This window comes from Salvia hispanica, chromosome 6 (assembly GCF_029641045.1).
Source record: "Salvia hispanica isolate PSC_SH4W2 chromosome 6, Shi_PSC_v1, whole genome shotgun sequence".
In the NCBI taxonomy this organism is placed as follows: domain Eukaryota; kingdom Viridiplantae; phylum Streptophyta; class Magnoliopsida; order Lamiales; family Lamiaceae; genus Salvia; species Salvia hispanica.
Window position 1 is genome coordinate 42889481 of NC_142697.1, and position 18924 is coordinate 42908404.

Sequence of the window (18924 nt, forward strand, 5' to 3'; positions counted from 1 at the left end):
GACGGTCCAGATTGCGCAATCAATCACGATGGCCAACTAATCAATCTATCTTATGACATGAGTTATATCAACCCACCCTATTGTCTTTTTCTCTGGGTGTTTACTTGTTTTTGGCAAGTATTAGTTTGTATTTGGCATTTGAACAAAACGTATGAAATTGGTTAATTCTTTTTTTCTATCTTCTCTTGCATCTGTCCAGCAAAATATACATCACTACGTGTTTATTCTCTTACAACCGATAACTACATAATACGTGCACGGAGTGTTACGGAAATGACTTGCTATTGATACTTTTAGTACTCCTAGTATCAATGCTAGCCTTTAAGGAATACTAAGAGTATCAACAAGCAAGCCATTTGCGTAAGACTCTGTGCACGTATTATGTGCTTATCGATTGTAAAAGAATTAACACTTAATGCTTACGTTTAAGTAAATGTTAAGCATTTAATATGTGTGATATGTGCACCTTTTCTACCTACTAATCAAAGTATACAATTAATTTTACATAAATATGAAAACATTTTAAAAAATGTGAAAAATAAATAGTACTATAAGTTAAGCATTTCTTAATACCAATAGGCAATATGTATACGGTGTCAAGTGAAGTTCTTAAAATATATAAATAGTGTAAGTGAAGTGCTCTTTAATGGCACAATCCCATTACTTTCTCTTGAAATAATTTTTGAAATGATATGGTTTTGAAATTATTTTCCAAGCTTAATCTGACCAAATTTTATCGAGATACGATAACTCAATTATCAAGTCTAAATTTCATTATCAATACATACCTAACCTGTACAAACAATGATAAAATCAGAAGACAAATTTTGTATTGTAATAGCAATATTTGTCTGGTCGTGTCAGCAACAATTATTCTACTTTTACATTGGCTCATGCATAAATTTCTGCGTCTATAAACGTAGCCCAATTTATACTTTAGCCTAAAAAGACGCCACATACAAAATTGGCCGTGTCACATTTTATCATTAATTAAGACCAATACGATAATGTAGTTAGTATGCACGCAAAAATACGACACGACATGAAAATCTTGATTACATCAACGCTTAATCATGCCAGCTGATCATCATTAACTAATCCAAAACCGAACAATTTTCCCACTTTTTCACCTCATTCAATCCACGCCCATTTCCTGCTCTTCTCTGTTGATTCAAATTCGTCAACGAAGAAGCTAAACTAACTCCAAACTCCCACCTTTTCTCTCTCTACTGCTCCAAGAAAGAGACCCTTTCTCTCTCCTCGCGATCACGTAATGGCGGAAGGAAGGAGGGAAGAAGCCTCGAGAACTTGCTACCAAAGTAAAGAATGGATTTTTATGAGGGGAAACGAGACTTGAGGTTTTCTTGACAGCTCAATTTGGTTGGATGCTGATTTAATTCTTTTCCTTTTCTTCCCCATTTGGGTTTAGTTACTGCATCTTTGTTTTCTTCTTCTTGTGATTATCTTGGATTCTTGAATTTCTTGCTACACCTCATTTGCCGATCTGTTTATACAGCTATTCAATGTGGATTCTTGAAATTATTGCTACAGCTCATTGGTTGATTTGAGGAGTTGATTTTATGAATTTGGATAGGGTCTGAGACAGGGGAGATATGGCTAGTCCTGGGAAGAAAGGGATTCGGTTTAGTAGACTGTATTCATTTTCTTGCTTTAGATCATCATTTAGAGATGAACATAGTCAAATTGGGCTAAAGGGTTACTCAAGGGTGGTGTATTGTAATGATCCTGATAATCCAGAGCAGATTCTGCCTAGTTACCCGAGAAACTATGTCTCGACTACCAAGTACACCGCGCTTAATTTCATCCCGAAGTCGTTGTTTGAGCAGTTTAGGAGGGTTGCAAACATATATTTCCTTGTGGTGGCTTGTGTGTCTTTTAGTCCTCTGGCGCCTTACTCTGCGTATAGTGTGCTTCTGCCTTTGCTCTTGGTGATCGGGGCGACCATTGGTAAGGAAGCCATTGAGGATTGGAGGCGTAAGAAGCAGGTATATACTCTTATTGCTTTTATCCTTTTTTGTTGCTTTTGGTTTGTTTCTATACTAGGGACATTTCTCTGTTTGTATGCTATTGTTCGTTGCTCGTTTTGGATGGAAGAGCTTCCTCATATGTTGATTTTACTACTTGTTTCGCTTTGTCTAGAATGTGTGAGGCTGTGTAGCAGAAGTTTTATTTTCCGATTGTGCAATGTAGCCTCAATCAGGAAAAGCAATTGGTAGAATTGGAATGATGGTGGAATTTCCTTTTTTGGCGGTGATATAAGTAGAATTGTTTGAACTAGAGAAGGATAGATGAGGCCAAAGCTTGTGACAGTTTTATAGGAGAATTACTTTAAATGTTTCAAAAAAACATATGTAGGGACGAAAACTTGATGTTTCATCGTTGCTTTTGTAATTAAGAAACTTTGTTTGATAGACTAGGCTATATGACTCAACTGTTTCCAACATAGATAGAAGGGTTTATTGTGTGATAGTATCTGTTCAGTTCACTGATCATAATGTGCTGATTTTTTAGTACCTAATTTATCTGTGTGAATGCAACTAGTCGTACTTGGAAAAATTCGTATTTTATTTGCAAACACAAAAGTGATTCTATTTAACATTCATTCTTGTGCATTTTATTGGAAATAGAGGTTATTCTGTTTCTTCGTGGTTGTATTACTCTTGCTTGTTCTCTCGTTTCTCTGTACACCTTGGCCCGTGTAATGAATTTTGATCTGAAAACCTATTTTCAGGACATAGAGGCCAACAATCGGAAGGTTAAAGTCTATGATAAAGATCATGGATTCCTAAAGGAGAAATGGAGGAATTTAAGAGTCGGTGATTTGGTAAAAGTTCACAAGGACGAGCATTTTCCTGCTGATCTGCTGCTTCTCTCCTCGAGTTATGAGGATGGGATTTGTTATGTCGAAACTACAAATTTAGATGGGGAGACTAATCTAAAGGTGAAGCATGCTTTAGATGTTACATGCACCCTGAACGAGGATGATTCCTTTGAGCACTTTAAAGCCGTTATCAAGTGTGAAGACCCGAATGAGGATCTTTATTCTTTTGTCGGAACTCTTTACTATAACAATAAGCAGCATCCCCTCTCCCTGCAACAGCTTCTTCTAAGAGATTCTAAGTTACGAAACACTGATTATGTCTATGGTGTGGTTGTTTTCACTGATCATGATACGAAAGTGATGAAGAATTCTATGGAGCCTCCTTCGAAAAGGAGTAGGATTGAGAGAAAGATGGATAAAATTGTGTACGTCCTCTTCAGTCTGTTAGTTTTTGTATCTCTCGTTGGGTCGTTCTTCTTTGGAATCATGACGGAGAGCGATATAGATGATGACGGGGAGATGAGGAGGTGGTATCTTAGACCAGACCAGACAACTGCATTTTTCGACCCGAATGATGCGTTTATGGCTGCCTTCCTACATCTCCTGACCGGGCTTATGTTGTATGGGTATTTGATACCGATATCCCTATATGTATCGATTGAGATAGTCAAAGTATTGCAAATTATATTTATCAATCAAGATATCAATATGTATCATGAGGAAACAGATGGACCGGCCACTGCAAAGACGTCGAATTTGAATGAGGAGCTTGGTCTAGTGGATACTATACTCTCTGACAAGACTGGAACACTGACGTGCAACTCAATGGAGTTTGTCAAGTGTTCGATTGTTGGAACTGCGTATGGCCGTGGTTTAACGGAAGTGGAGAGGGCTCTTGCAAAGAGAAGAGGAGATGCACTTGATGACTCTGAAGTCACTTCATCTGCTAGTTTGCAGAGTGACGATGGCATGGCACATGGAGAATCGGTTAAAGGCTTCAACTTTTACGATGAACGGGTCATGAATGGTCAGTGGGTGAATGAGCCTCATGCGGATATGATCCAGAAATTCTTTCGAGTTCTGGCACTCTGCCATACTGCCATTCCCGAGGTCGATAAGGAAGGAAAGGGAATCTTGTATGAAGCTGAGTCGCCTGACGAAGCTGCTTTCGTCATTGCTGCTAGGGAGCTTGGCTTCGAGATGTATAAAAGAACACAGTCTCACATCTCTTTGAGCGAATTGGATCACGAGAGCCACCAGAAAGTCGACAGGTGCAATCTCTTTAAATCTCCATGCTTCTTTTTTGGGAATTTTATTATTATGTAGTTTATATTATCCTAGCTTTATGTGGTATTGTTTTTACAGACCATACGAGCTTCTCCATGTGTTGGAGTTTAGCAGTAGTCGGAGAAGGATGTCCGTGATTGTAAGAAATGTCGAAAACCAGTTGCTACTTCTGTCCAAGGGCTCTGACATGTACATTTCTCTCTGAGGACATCGATGCACTAGAAGTGTCCTGTTTTCGACATGGGCCTTTTGTTTCCTTGCTTATGCATTTTTGTGCTTGCGTGCAGTGTAATGCTTGAAAGGCTCTCGAAAAACTCACAAGATTTTGAAGCTACCACGATGGAGCATGTCAAAAGATATGCTGAAGCAGGGTTACGAACTCTAGTACTTGCATACCGTGAGCTTAGCGAAGAAGAGTTCAGTTCGTGGGAGAAAGAGTTTCGGGATGCCAAGGCAACTGTTGGTCCCGACAGAGATGCATTGATCGAGGCGGCGGCTGATAAGATTGAAAGAGACTTGATTCTCCTCGGTGCTACAGCTGTAGAGGACAAACTGCAAAAAGGGGTCACTCTCCAACTTGCATTTTCTTTCAATTTGTTCACAATGAATTGAATGGTATTCGTCTAGATGTATCCATTCTTGATGTTATTTACTCGTATGCGCTCTCTAGGTTCCCGAGTGCATTGAAAGGCTCGAAAAGGCAGGCATCAAGATTTGGGTGATAACAGGTGATAAGATGGAGACAGCCATTAACATCGGGTAAGATTAATCGCTACTGTGGCCATTAGATTGAAAGCGACATGCTATCTTATACTACCGTGATTTTGTGTAGGTTTGCTTGCAGCTTGCTGCGAGAGGACATGGAGCAAATTGTGATTACGTTAGACTCTCCAGAAATAATCGAGCTAGAAAGGAAAGGCGACAAGGAGGCTGTTGCAAAGGTAACAGGTCCGAAATATCCATAAATGTCTTTAAAATACACCTCCTTCTAACTTATCTTCTTGTCTGCCATGCTAGGCTTCGCGTAAAAGCATAACGAACCAAATCAGACAAGGAATGTTGCTACTGAGTTCGTCTGGAGGGAACTTTAGTTTCTTCGCTTTGATAATTGATGGCAAGTCACTGTCGTTCATTCTGAGCGATGATCTGGAGGGTCCGTTTTGGCAGCTTGCAGTTAGTTGTGCCTCGGTTATATGCTGTCGATCCACGCCTAAACAGAAAGCCCTTGTATGTCCTATCTCCACCCTTCTCAAATATGCTCGTTGTTTTTCTGTACTGTTTTGAATTTAGAGTTTACTAGGATCAAATAATGTAATGTCACTGTTGAAGATATTCAGATTACAAGATTGGTTAAGAAGAGTACGGGCAGGACGACGCTGGCTATTGGCGACGGGGCAAATGATGTTGGCATGCTTCAAGAAGCTGATATTGGGGTCGGAATCAGCGGTGTGGAAGGAATGCAGGTAACCTCAGCTCCTGTTTTACGTTGTATATCTTTCCTACATCGCCCCGATTCTTCTATAGCACGATCTAGACTCGTTTAAGGCATAACGTTCACGTATTTCAAAACTTGACTCGTTTATTTCAGGCTGTGATGGCGAGTGACTTTGCCATAGCACAGTTCCGATTTCTGGAACGCCTTTTGTTGGTTCATGGCCACTGGTGCTACCGAAGAATCTCTATGATGGTATGTCTCCATTCCCTCTATCGAGACTTCTCACGAAAAACGAGTACATAGTATCGGGATAATCTGATGCTCTTCCTTTCGTCGTTCTGCTAAAAATGCAGGTGTGCTACTTCTTTTACAAGAACATTGCATTCGGGTTCACTCTCTTCTGGTTCGAGGCTTACGCTTCCTTCTCTGGCCAGCCAGCTTATAACGATTGGTATATGTCGTGCTACAACGTATTCTTCACCTCGCTCCCCGTGATAGCACTCGGTGTTTTCGATCAGGACGTCTCTCCACGACTCTGTCTGAAGGTACGAACTGCCCGTGATTTAGTCCCGTCCCAAAATTATAGTAGTAGTTATCGTTGAATGGGAAAGTCGGGTTTGCAGAATCCCGAGTTATATCAAGAAGGAATACAAAACATCCTCTTCAGTTGGCCGCGGATTCTCGGATGGATACTCAACGGGATCATTTGCTCGGTCGTCGTCTTCTTCTTCACCACCAGCTCCGCCCTGCACCAAGCCTTCCGCGAAGACGGCCGCGTGCTCGACTTCGAAGCGCTCGGGGTCTACATGTACACGTGCGTCGTGTGGGCCGTCAACTGCCAGATGGCCCTCTCGATCAACTACTTCACGTGGATGCAGCACTTCGTCATCTGGGGGAGCATCGCGGTCTGGTACGCGTTCCTGCTCATCTACGGGGCTTTCCCGCCTCTGTTCTCGACAACGGCCTACCAGGTGTTTGTGGAGGCCTGCGGGCCGAGCCCCATTTTCTGGCTCGGGACGCTGCTCGCGGTTGTATCATGTCTGCTGCCTTACGTCTTGTACAGGACGGTTCAGACGGAGTTCTTTCCCATGCCTCACGACATTATCCAAAAATGGCAAAGGGAAACCTCGGATGATAGTAGGAGTAAACAGAGGGAGAAAGATACATTGTTGTGTAAATAGTAAAGTATGATAATTTGTTGGGATTCAAATTGATGAAGCCCAATTCACAGTTACATTGATTGTAAGTTGTCTTGTAGAAAGCTTTGTTTGTATACAAGGAAGTAGGAGTAGTTTTTTTCTTGGTCAATTTTTTTTATTGTGTATTTTGTTTTAGCAAGGAAGTTAATATTCAAGAATTTACGTTGCTTGTTCAGGGAGAGGAGACAAATTGAATGATACTTGATAGTAGTAGTTTAATATAGTTATGAATATTAAATTCCGATTAATATTTTTTGACTGTTGTAGTATGAATTTGTAATTAAAGTGTAATTAAGATTTATTTAATCAATCATAATATTCAATTAGAAACTATACATTAAAAACCAGAATACAAACGACAATTCATCTTAATTAGTAGGAGTAATAATTAAACTGAAACAAAAAAAATAAATTAAGTTGGAGAAAGGAAAGAGAAGCTGACAAAAATAATATGAAAGACATATTTGGCCCATTTTAGAGGATTAATTCACAAGTTAAGAACATTACCAATTGATGAACAATTGTTTTACTTTTAATGTAAGAGCATATTACCAATTGATGAACAATTGTTTTACTTTTAATGGCATCTCCAAAAGAGAAAGGTAAATTGAGAAATATATATAATCATACTCCACCTTATCAAATAAATAACTACACCTTCTTAAAAAGTAAGTACAGTAATATTCTAAGCAAAAAAGATAAATTAAAAAATAAATAAAAATAACTAATTTTTCTGCACCGAAATTATCACAATTTATGGCTTTCAAAAAAAATAATTGAAAGTATAACTAGGAAACTCATTAAAGGTGTGAATAGTGTGATCGGTAATTTATCAACTAAACTAATCGGCTAATTAAAGAAAAACCAACCGCAAATTATCAAGAGAGCAACTGCTATACAAAAACATTGCAAAATCGCATACATGGGAAACTGGGAAAGCATTCATTAAAGTATCTTATAACAACAACATATTAGAAATCATCTACTACATCATACTACCTCCGTCCCCCAAAATTTGCTACACTTTGACCCGACACGAGTTTTAAGAAATGTAATGGAAAGTGTGTTGAAAAAGTTGGTGGGACGTGGGTCCTACTTTTAAAGTATTAGTTCATGACTCATGATTGAAAAGAACTATAGTTGCATGCCTCAATATATGCACAAACAATACAATGAAGAGTAAAAGTGAATATGCAACTTCAACGGCTGTGCAACTAACTAGACTAGAAAAGGAAAAAACAGCTTCATATGATGAAGCTTAACAACCACATAAATAAACAGTTACATGAAGCCCAAACGCAGCACAGTTTGATGCAAATCAGATATTTATGCTAATGACTAAATAATAAGAGAAATAACTAAGTACTGGCATTCCTCCATCAGATTGTTTCTGACACCAAATTAACATACATGACTGCATTCCAGCTAACAGTTCTACTAACATGATCTGAAAATGTATAATATGAAGCATCTTCAAACAACATGAGAAATTTAAAGGATCTTATTTTTTATAAGATCAAAAAAACAAAAGTGTAACAGGTATCGAAACTGAGTGGAGATAACAATTCTATCACAATTATAGCTAAAATTCCAACTAACATGAGCTAGAACGTAGAAATGCATAAACTCATTATTGTTTTTATTCGAAGATAGACAAAACAACTGCATCGTGCATCATGACTGAGAGAAAATAACAATCCGCAACACAATTATCGCTACAAATTACAGAGTGGAAACAACAATCCAAAGCACAATTATCGCTACAAATCACAGAGTGAAATGATAATCCAAAACACAATTATCGCTATGCAATTTAGACGGACCTAGGGCTCCAGAGAATCGAGAAATGAGACGATTTCCAACGCCTGACCAACAATGGAATCCGAACACTGGCCTAGAAGAAATGCTGCGGCGGCGATGGTAGAATTTCCGCTGATCAGCAACAAACCGCCGTAGACGATCTCAAATTTTTAACTGAATACATCGCAGTTTACTGAGTGACAAGCGTGGTTGTGCTCCGTTTTAAAGGAATCAATATTCGTTACTCCTGATAATGGAGGGAAAACTATACACCCATGGAAAACTATACACCCATGTGGGTCCGCGGGATGAATTTCGTTTTTAGTTATTTAGTTAATTTATAATTATTTGAGATAATTACTCCTATTATAAAAGAGACGTCTCACTATTTATTATGATATGAGTCTAATCCCAAAAATAATGCATTTTAGATAGAAACAAAGTTACTACATGATACTTTATCTTAGGGTAAAAGTTACTACCTCTGTCCCTGAAAATTTGATACAGTTTACTATTTCGGTCCGTCCCTGAAAATTTGATACACTTCACTTTTACTATTTTTGGTAGTGGACCCCATATTCCACTAACTCATTCCTACTCACATTTTATTATAAAACTAATACTTTAAAAATAGGACCCACATCCTACCAACTTTTTCAACTCACTTTCCATTACATTTCTTAAAACCCGTGTCGAGTCAAAGTGTAGCAAATTTTGAGGGACGGAGGTAGTATTTTGTATGTCAAGGATGAACTAATAGAAAAATAGTTTATATTTATAAAAAATGGAGGGAATATCTGTAATTAAATGTTTCATGCCGCACCTTGGCCGGCGGTCTTCGCGTTGAACTCCAGAGAGTCTGTTCCCTCGGCGGCGGACCGCCGCACGACTTTCGGCGGTCGCCGGACGAGACTTCTCTTCCAAGCGTATTTTTCCGAAACGGACCGCTGCATTGATCTGCCCGCCGGGCGCCGGCGGTTTCCGCACACTTCCGCGGTGGTCGCCGGTCGCCTCTTGAACCGATCTAAGCTATTATCCTTGCTAGCTCCATAATCTGCACATTTAATCAAAACAATTAGTAATAACAAGAAGGACCCTCTCGGAGCTAAACTCAAACTACTAACTAAGAACAAAGAGAGAAACAATAGATCAAAGATTCTTGGCTCATAACCCGCCACAACAACACTAATCTATTCTTCCAGAACAAGATCCAAGGGAGCACGGATGGATAGGATAGAGTTAACCCTCAGACCACTAATACCTCCACCAGAAAATCCCCTCACACCAGATCAAAGTTCCACCGAACAAATCTCAGCACAAAGCCTCCTAGTCTCACAAACCCTAGTTCCTCTCCAGCAACAAGCAATCGAAGAGATTGTCTCACACCAGCACTCACAACAGATCTACCACACAAAGAACCATGGGAGATCACCATGAGATGGCCGGAAGTTCATCGGAGAAGAAGAGAGAGAAGAGAGAATACACTGGATCGAGTGTAGAGAGAGAGATTAGAGAGTGAATGAGAACGGCGCATCTCCTTCTCACATAACAAACACAGCCCTAAATCCAACGGCTGAGAAGCGGGATCCAAATGAGAGGGCACGTGGCAGCATATGGTGAGAGGGGATAAGTAATTGGGCTCAGCCGAATTAATCACATCGGGCCAACATAATAACACAGCCTAAATTAAAGTCTACCCAATAAAACCAACAAAATGTTTTGTAGTTAAATTAAGTTAAAAGCGTAATTATAAGTGTCTTTATGAGATTTTAACAAAGCATGGAATTGTTGCTAAAAACTTACGCGGTGGTGCTCTCATAATGAGTGTTACCATTAGATGACATTAATTAGGGTGATTAAGTGTTAGTTAGGATGATTAATCGAATGTTTCATAGCGCGTACTAACTAGTAGAGCGCGTAAGAGAGGTTGGTTACGTTGTCTTCTTTGTTTATGAGATTTTAACATTGTATAGAATTGCAGAGTGACAAAGCATGAATTCTTTGTTTATGGCCTTTCTTTTGCATCAAGCCACTTGGAAGTGAATATTTATTTTGTTATCAAGAAACTTCGTATGCCCATTACTCGTTACTCATTAGGTACTACTCCAATAAAGTTATGTTTGACTTTGCTTTTGAGTGTTCGTGAAGGAAATGTGGATTTCATCGAACTAGCTACTAATCATTGGTGTGTATAAATCAGACAATTATAATAAATTTGTATGTATAATGTATTTACAATTTAAATTAATTAAATCTAACAGAAATTAAAAAAAGTTTCACCAATTTGCATACCGATTGCCGGCCCGGCTCTGCAGTCCCTCCAATCCCACGAGGGTCTGGTGAACTGTCTCCTAAATATTTAATTATGGCATTAATTATAGAAAAATGTACATAGTTCTACTATCTTTATTTGATATAGTAAACAGGTTTTATATTGTTCTTGTTCGGTTGTTCCCCTAGCTCCGGCCTTTTGTTTGCTGACCACTTCATTTTATTCATATCATGTGTTTTGAATTTTTTTGAAAGAGTCGTGAGTAGACAAATTATTTTGGTCAAATTGGAGTATATATTCTTTTAATTTGGTGGTTACCTGATATGTTTCGAATAACTTGACATAAAAATTGTTGATGAAATTAGTATTAATTCCTATTTTAAGTTGATCACTGGGATTATGTAGTTAGTATATATGCATTCAATTAGTACTATTAATCTATAACTGATTGCATTCAAGTTTATTCTCATTGGTCACTCTGTTCATTTTTAAATTATCTGTGTACATTTTCTATTTCTATTTACACTATTAAAATATGAGCTTTGAAAATTAGATAGTAAGTAATATATTTAATTCTTCAAATTTTTGGTCAACCATTTAAAACACATATATTTAAGCTTTCAATATTCCGTGCATGTACTAAATTCAACCTGCAGACATACCTTTAGAATTTTGGATGTTAGAAATGTAAGGTTTAATGATCAGTTTCGACATTAAACGTGTGGTTTTCAATAGAGACATCTCATTAATATTGATGACATGTGTCTAATCACCAAAAATTGCATTTTAAGTAGTAATCAAGATTTCTCCTAAGTAGTATGTAATTATGACAGTAATCTTAATGCAGAAGATATGCAAGATCTGTCTATCATATATTCATTTACATCTTGTATTTCATTCATCTAGTATAATATTGAAATACTTCATAGTTCATACACACTATATGATGTCGTGCACCCATTGGTCAAGAAAATTTAGTACAATATTGAAATACTTCATACATATATCATATATGTTGTCGTGCATCTATGGTCAAGAAAATTTAAAATATCACACATACTATTAGAGTATAACATATTGTCATTTTTAGATATCCGTAATTTAATAAGTAGTAGCATTATCTTTTATTTTACTATTAGTACTTTTTATAAATAGACTTCACTAATATTTTATATAATTAAAGTAATATTTATTTTTTTATATTTATAAAAATTCATATGGAATATAAATGAGACATGCATGAATGAAGGAATACAAAATTGAAATAATAAATCTCCATAGCATATTATTTTATTCGAACGCATGTGAAGAAGTTCTAGATATGGAGTATAAATTACAACAACTTAATTCAGTGAAATCATGTTTCTAGAAAGTGTGCTATTTTCTCATGCTATTTTCCAATCTTAGATTCTACATATTTATGACAGCGTAAACTAAGATTTCAATGGATTTTCTCATAATTAATTCCTCATGCTATTTGCCGAACATTATTCTGGAAGGCGGCTGGATATGCAATAGTCAAGTGGAATTGATTGGATGACATTGACTTCCGAAAATTAAAATCTAAATAATTTATTAACGTTTGTCCAAAATAATAATTTTTCAAATTTCATATTATTTGATTTTAGAAAGAACATATATTATATACATGTAATTTAAAGTCAAGGGCCTGCGCATAACTTTTTCCTCCGCTTTGATGTACACTTATTTTGCCCTTCTTACAGGATTGGATTGCATAAAATAGCAATATTAATTACCAAGAGATGATAATTGTATCCTCTTTAATTATAACGTAGACGATGCAAACAATAAAGTAATACTCTCTATTCCATAATAATAGATTCATTTTTCTTTTTAGTAAAAGTCAATAAATTTTTCCACACATACTTTATTCTTTCTCTCTTACTTTTTTCTCTCTTCATCTCTCTACTTTTTTTTTTAATTTTTCATTTTATTCTCTCTTTACTTAACTCGCCTAACACAATTTTTCTAATTTCTGTGCCGAAAAGTTTTGCCTCCATTATGGAATGGAGGGAGTATGTACTGGTACATGATAATTTTATTAAGAGTCTAAGTACTCCACTAGCTATAGTAATAATTATTAAATTTCAGAATCACGAAATCCCGTAGCAAGTTAAACGAACACATTATAATAAAAAGCATATAAATTTCGTTAAATTAAAAAACGTCGTTAATTAGGTTTGGTAAGCAAGTCTTGCGTTCATTTAAAAGGGGAGTACTTAACGTAATTATTTATCTAATCACCATTCTAGAAGCCCACGTGCAAGTGTAAACTCACCGCGGCATGAACCAATTTCTTACGAGGAATATTATTAATTTAATATTCTACTATTAAATACAAACACGTAGTTATGTAACAGAAAAAAAGACTAAAATTACACGCTAAATCCCTCAAACCCGGTCATCTATTTGTTCTAGATTCTCTATTTTTGTTTTATCACAACTCCCAAAATTTAGTTAGACACTACAAATATATATATAAACATCAATATAAATTAGTATAAACAGCCTTATCCAAATTTTGTCTCAATTATTATGACTCTTACCTTTAAACTTTTGGCCCAAAATCAAAATTTTATTGTGGAAAAGGTGATTCAGAATTTTCGATTTGCGCTTTCAAATGCAATAAATAAATTTGGCTTTATTTATAGAAATTGAAAAGCAACGTTCTGATTCAAATTTCTTAAACTAGATTTTTTTTTTGAAAATTTAAATTGAATTAACACAGTTGTATGGAAAGTCTAAAATTCGAAATATAAAGTATAGTGACATTTAAATTTTTTTCTATGCATGGTGAATAAATTGATTTTATTTTATTGTTTCCAAATATTATACTCCTATTAATATTAAGCCTGCCAATTGGTGATTACAATCGTCATTACGTCATTCGCTAATCTCTGCAACGCCTTCGCCGCCCGCGTATATATAAACCCCCTTTCACTCTCTCTCTCTCTCATATACATACAAGATATAACAGTTATACATATACACACGCATATCTTATGAGTACACAGGAATCACAAATTTCTGCAATGGATAACAGGATAATTAGCGGAGAAGATGCATATACGAGCCCTAGCTTCAACAGCTATTCATCCGATCGATTGGCCGAAATCGCCGTGCAAATCGCCGCGGAGAAGATCGGAGACGACGAGGATTTCGAATTCTCTCTGGTGCGCGACGATAATGAGCTATCGGCGGAGGATTTCGTCTACGACGGCCAGCTCGGCCCGATTTTTCCAGTTTTCAACCGCGATCTGCTGCTGAGCGACGATCGGCGCGATTCGAGTGTTCAGGTTCCTCTAAGTCAGCTCCTCCTCGAAGATCGCCGAGGCGGAGACGGTGATCCGCCGTCGTGCTCTTCGTCGGAGGCCGACGAGCTGGAGAGCGTCCCCGCCGGCACGTACTGCGTCTGGCGGCCGAAGGCGTGCGATCTGGCGTCGCCGAGCCGGTGTAAGAAGAGCAAATCCACCGGATCGGCGTCGAAGCGGTGGAAGTTTCGCGATTTGATGCGGCGGAGCAATAGCGACGGGAAGGACAGTTTGGTCTTTTTGACGCCGAAGAGCAGGGAGGAGAAATTGCCGGCGGAATTTCCGAAAAAATTGAAAGGAAAAGGAGGCAGCGGCTCAGGCTCAGGCTCAGGTTCGACCTCCGGCGCGGCGGCGCGTTCGGCGCACGAGGCTCTGTATGTGAGAAACAGAGCGATGAACGAAGTTGATAGGAAGAAATCGTATCTGCCTTACCGGCAAGATCTCGTTGGATTCTTCATAAACGTCAATGCTCTGGGTAAAGGTTTGCCACACTTCTAGAAGAATAATAAAATCGTGTTTTTACCATTTTTTCTAATAGTATAATGTATATTTAATTATAAAATCAACTGTATAGTGTATTATTTTATCTTTAAACTGTTTTGGATTTGTATTATTATATCCCTAAATTATGCAAATTGTGAATAAAATATTACCGTTTGAGACTTTGAGTTGGTTTTTACTTTTTACCATGTTAGAGTTCAAGAGTAATATGTTAAATAGATTATGAATAAAGTAAGAGACATAAAGAGAACAAAGAGTTATTTTTTGACAAAAATATAAATCTCAATTATATTGGAACTTCAAAAAAATACAAGCACCTTAAATGAGTAAAAGATTAATTTAATTTATCCTTAATTTAGAAACATTTTCTTTTTACTTTCTAAATTGTTGTATATTAAAAATTTTCCAACGTAACTTCGCCTCATTTTTCATATTCTTACAAGAGACGTTTTTTTTAATGATCAGACTAGCATTATTAATCACTAAGATAATCAACTGGGAAAATAGGCGAATAGCATCACAACCCTATAAAAAAAATTAATCACAATTGGAATAAAAATCAACCCTTTAATTTAAAGCTACTCAACAAATTTTTGGGGCCATTTAAATTTATAATTTATGTAGGTGGGGGTGTGTTAATGACTTGTGAAAATGCTAGACAGTCCACCTTATTTAATGGTGCAACATCAAGAATTTGGTGTCATACATAGTCCCCACTAATTAATTAGGAGTAGTAAATACATCTAATACAAATATGTGTTCACGTTATGCATTTCTACTTAATTCTTATATATTTTAATAATTAATTAATATTTTAAAGTCTAAATTCTAATTTTTACAAATCTGAAATCTAAGAAATTAATCTTAAAAATCTTGTGTGAACGGCCATATACAATATGCATGGCCCAATAAACCATATATTAAAATAATAAATTGTGATATAGAGGTAATCAATGAGCTCACAAACCTAAATTGCTTCAACTTTTAGATTATGGTTTGCCGTTTTTTTTAAGTAGTTGCATGGCGAGTAATTTATTTATTCCTCTAGAATTAAAATAGATGATGCCGTTTGTATTTGACATCAACATAAAAAGATTTTTATACACTCAATTATTAATTATATATAGAGTTTCGATTGACAACGCGACTAAATCATGTAACAACAAAATGAATTCAATCTAAATAAAAAAAATCATCATAAAAATAATAATTCTAAACTGGGATATAAAGAAGTGACCGAATTGATAGTTGTGATTTTGGTGAAGAGCATTATGGATTAGGTTGGTATATGCCTCTTGACATAATTATTTATGTTATTGAAAACGATGCTTCACCGTTTTTGGAAACAAGTTGACGTTAGAGCTCATTTAATTTAGTTCTTTTATTAGGCAGGTTTGAGATCGATGTAAGTATGTGTGTCACATTTTTTTTGGAGCTTATACTGTTATAGACATCGATAGATATGTTCATTATGTTATAATACTATCAATGATAGTGTGATTAATTGAATTATTGGAATGAACCATTAATTAGTGATGTTTTGAAATGCGTGTTGTTGGCATCATTGAAGGTCTGGAAATGGACGAGACTAAAACCCACAAGAAAACTGAATCAAAAATTATTTTTGAAATATATACTGTATTAGAGAGAAAGAGAGATAATTTCACTATAGTCCATGATGCCTAATTAATTTTATTAGGTGTTGCGTTAGTGTGCTAACTAATTCACAGTAATAACTAATGTTAACTTTCAATTCAGTGTATTAAAATTATCAACAAAGACATAATTATACAATACAACATGTAAATTTAAATATCAACACAAATACATAAGTTTATCAACACAACAAGATTGATAAATTTATGTATTTGTATTAATTTTTAATGTACAGAATTGATATTAGTTATTAAGTTGATTGAATCTGATTTATCGAGTATTTGTAACGGGTAAAGAATTCTGATCCTAATTAATAATTTTGGTCATCAATCATCATAAGTTCTTGAAATAAACAATGTTCAAGTGCTAAATAATCAACCAATTTTTTAGTGTTTCACATTGAGACATATGAATCACGACTCAATCTTGATTCGTATCAACTAAGAACCCCACATTTGACAACAAATGATGTTGTTTGAAATTGCTAGAGAATAAATTGACCATTATTAAACTAAATGAAAACCAATTTTATCAATCTGAAATATCTTTAAAGCGGTGACAAAATAATAACATGAATCGATAATAAGTTGTTGACAATTAATTATAATTTCGTTGATAAGTGCGTGAGAGGATTCACCCCACTTTAAACAGTAATAAAATCATACCCAAAGGAAAGTTCATATCATAATGGGAGATCTCGAGGAGATCACACGATTACACATAGCCCAACATATATTAATCGGAAATGTCTTCACCAAATTGTGTTATTAATAAATGAGTATAGTACTATTTCGGTGTCTCTCATATGGTCGATTTATGATTTTGGTCTAGAACATTTACTTTTTAAAAAGTAAGTCCAAAACAAATGAAAAATGATATTGTTTGCATCCATTTTTGACGGAACCATTAATTCTAGACAGTCAACAGTCATTTAGCGAAAATTTGACTAGCTTAGACTTAATCTGAGATTATTAGTTGGTTAATATTATGTTAATTATTTTTCTAAATAATTGAATATTAGAATTTGAAATAAAAAAATAAATCTCCTCTTTCTTCCAAAATTAAAACCCTCAATTCTTCCAAAATTTTCTAAGCCTGAAAAATACGAAACGTCCTCTCTTTTCTATCTTCTCTCGCACCCCTCTCCTAAGAACCCTAGCTCCGATTCCGACCAAGAAGCCCGATTCCAACCGATTATTGTTAGTTTTCATGAGTTGGATTACGCCCAACTCGCTGTTCCGTCACGCCGACGATCTCGGTGAAGTGAAACACGCTTACTCGAGAAGTCCGCCTGACAAACAAGGAGCGTCGGCTTCGTCGGATGTTGTGGGTTCAAACCCTAGTTCTTCTCCTCCGGCTCCAGAAGTCCGTTGTTCTCTGATTACAGAAGTTGAAGACGACGAGGAAGCAAGTCGAAAAATGAACCCTAGTCCTTCAGTGGACGACATTATTTTTTTGTAGATGTAACTGTGGTTGTTTTTGAGCGTGTATCAGGTGTAAATGGCTTATGACAATATGACTGTTGTTTTTGATGCAGTACCTTATGCCTATGGCTTTTTGATCGTGTAAATGTTCAGGACCAATTCGAAGTAAAAAAATGAATATGAAGGACCACTTTGTATTGTATTTTGTTGTCCATTTATTGGTTCAATTTGATGTCAGTTTATTAACATAGTCGACGAAGAAACAATCACACACGAAGAATGTTCAGGACCAAATGGAAGTAAAAAATTTATATGAAGGACTACTTTGTCAGTTTGTCTACTAGAGACTTCTCTATATTATTCTCTTTCTTACTTTTCTTTCTATCCATTTTAACTATTTGTTGTCATTTTTCCAAAATGAGGGATAAAAATAGAATATCTCAAAACTTTAAATGATTATAACTATTTCAATTTAAATTATTTTTTCACACAACTTACATCAAATTAAAGATAATTTTATAAGGATTCCAACGAGATCTTACATGTATATGTTTCGATGTTAAAATTTTTAAAACTTTTTAAATTTTCATATAATTTCGACATACAGCTTTATGTCAATATAGAGAACATAATATGTCAACATAATGTGTACAATGTCAATATTAAATTGTGTTGACGTGTTCAATGTATTGTGTTGATATCTTTAATACACTATATTGACATTGCGATTTAAAACCCTAAATGTGGTGTTAATCTTATATTTTTAATATTAAAATATAAAAAAATGAAATTACATGGCAAATTATAGGTCATTAGATCTCTTAATTTATGTAATTCTAAATTAATTGTAGTTAGCAACTAAGGGGTGAATTAGCAGTTGATCATACCCTTAGAAAGGGATGTGGTATACAGCGGTGTGTTGGACTGTAACTGAGGCCGCATTTGGTATTCCTTTGGATACATGTTTCTGAACCGGTGATTGGAGATATGTGATCACCACAATATGGATTCTTTGCTAACCAGAGACTCCTCTTGCTAATTGGATTGTAACACCCCGACTTTTTACCCTAAGGCTTAGAACATCGATCTATATATAAATATAAGTTTCGCGTCTAAATTTTCTTATTATTATTACTTCTTGTTATAATTAATCGTTGTGAGGTATATGTAGAGTAG

The 18924-nt window shown here is 35.9% G+C and overlaps 2 protein-coding genes across 6 annotated transcripts; both read left to right on the plus strand.

Annotated features, from left to right (window-relative positions):
• The first annotated feature begins 1050 nt into the window (after positions 1–1050).
• On the plus strand, positions 1051–6938 carry LOC125207643 (putative phospholipid-transporting ATPase 8). 5 transcript variants are annotated; one of them, XM_089061123.1, is made up of 12 exons: positions 1051–1380; positions 1517–2006; positions 2753–4113; positions 4208–4318; positions 4417–4693; positions 4800–4888; positions 4962–5070; positions 5147–5356; positions 5467–5592; positions 5718–5816; positions 5918–6109; positions 6188–6938. In XM_089061123.1, the coding sequence occupies exons 2-12, from the start codon at positions 1614–1616 to the stop codon at positions 6743–6745; spliced, it is 3525 nt and encodes a 1174-aa protein (XP_088917249.1). In that variant the 5' UTR covers positions 1051–1380; positions 1517–1613; the 3' UTR covers positions 6746–6938. The 5 variants fall into 5 exon arrangements, with proteins under 5 accessions (XP_088917249.1, XP_088917250.1, XP_047963027.1 ...); XM_089061124.1 differs by having other exon boundaries at positions 1595–2006; XM_048107070.2 differs by having other exon boundaries at positions 1051–1358.
• A 6748-nt stretch (positions 6939–13686) lies between these two features.
• On the plus strand, positions 13687–14832 carry LOC125204849 (uncharacterized). Its single transcript, XM_048103593.2, has one exon. It carries the CDS (start codon positions 13859–13861, stop codon positions 14663–14665), a length of 807 nt encoding a protein of 268 aa, XP_047959550.1. The 5' UTR covers positions 13687–13858; the 3' UTR covers positions 14666–14832.
• The last annotated feature ends 4092 nt before the right edge of the window (positions 14833–18924 follow it).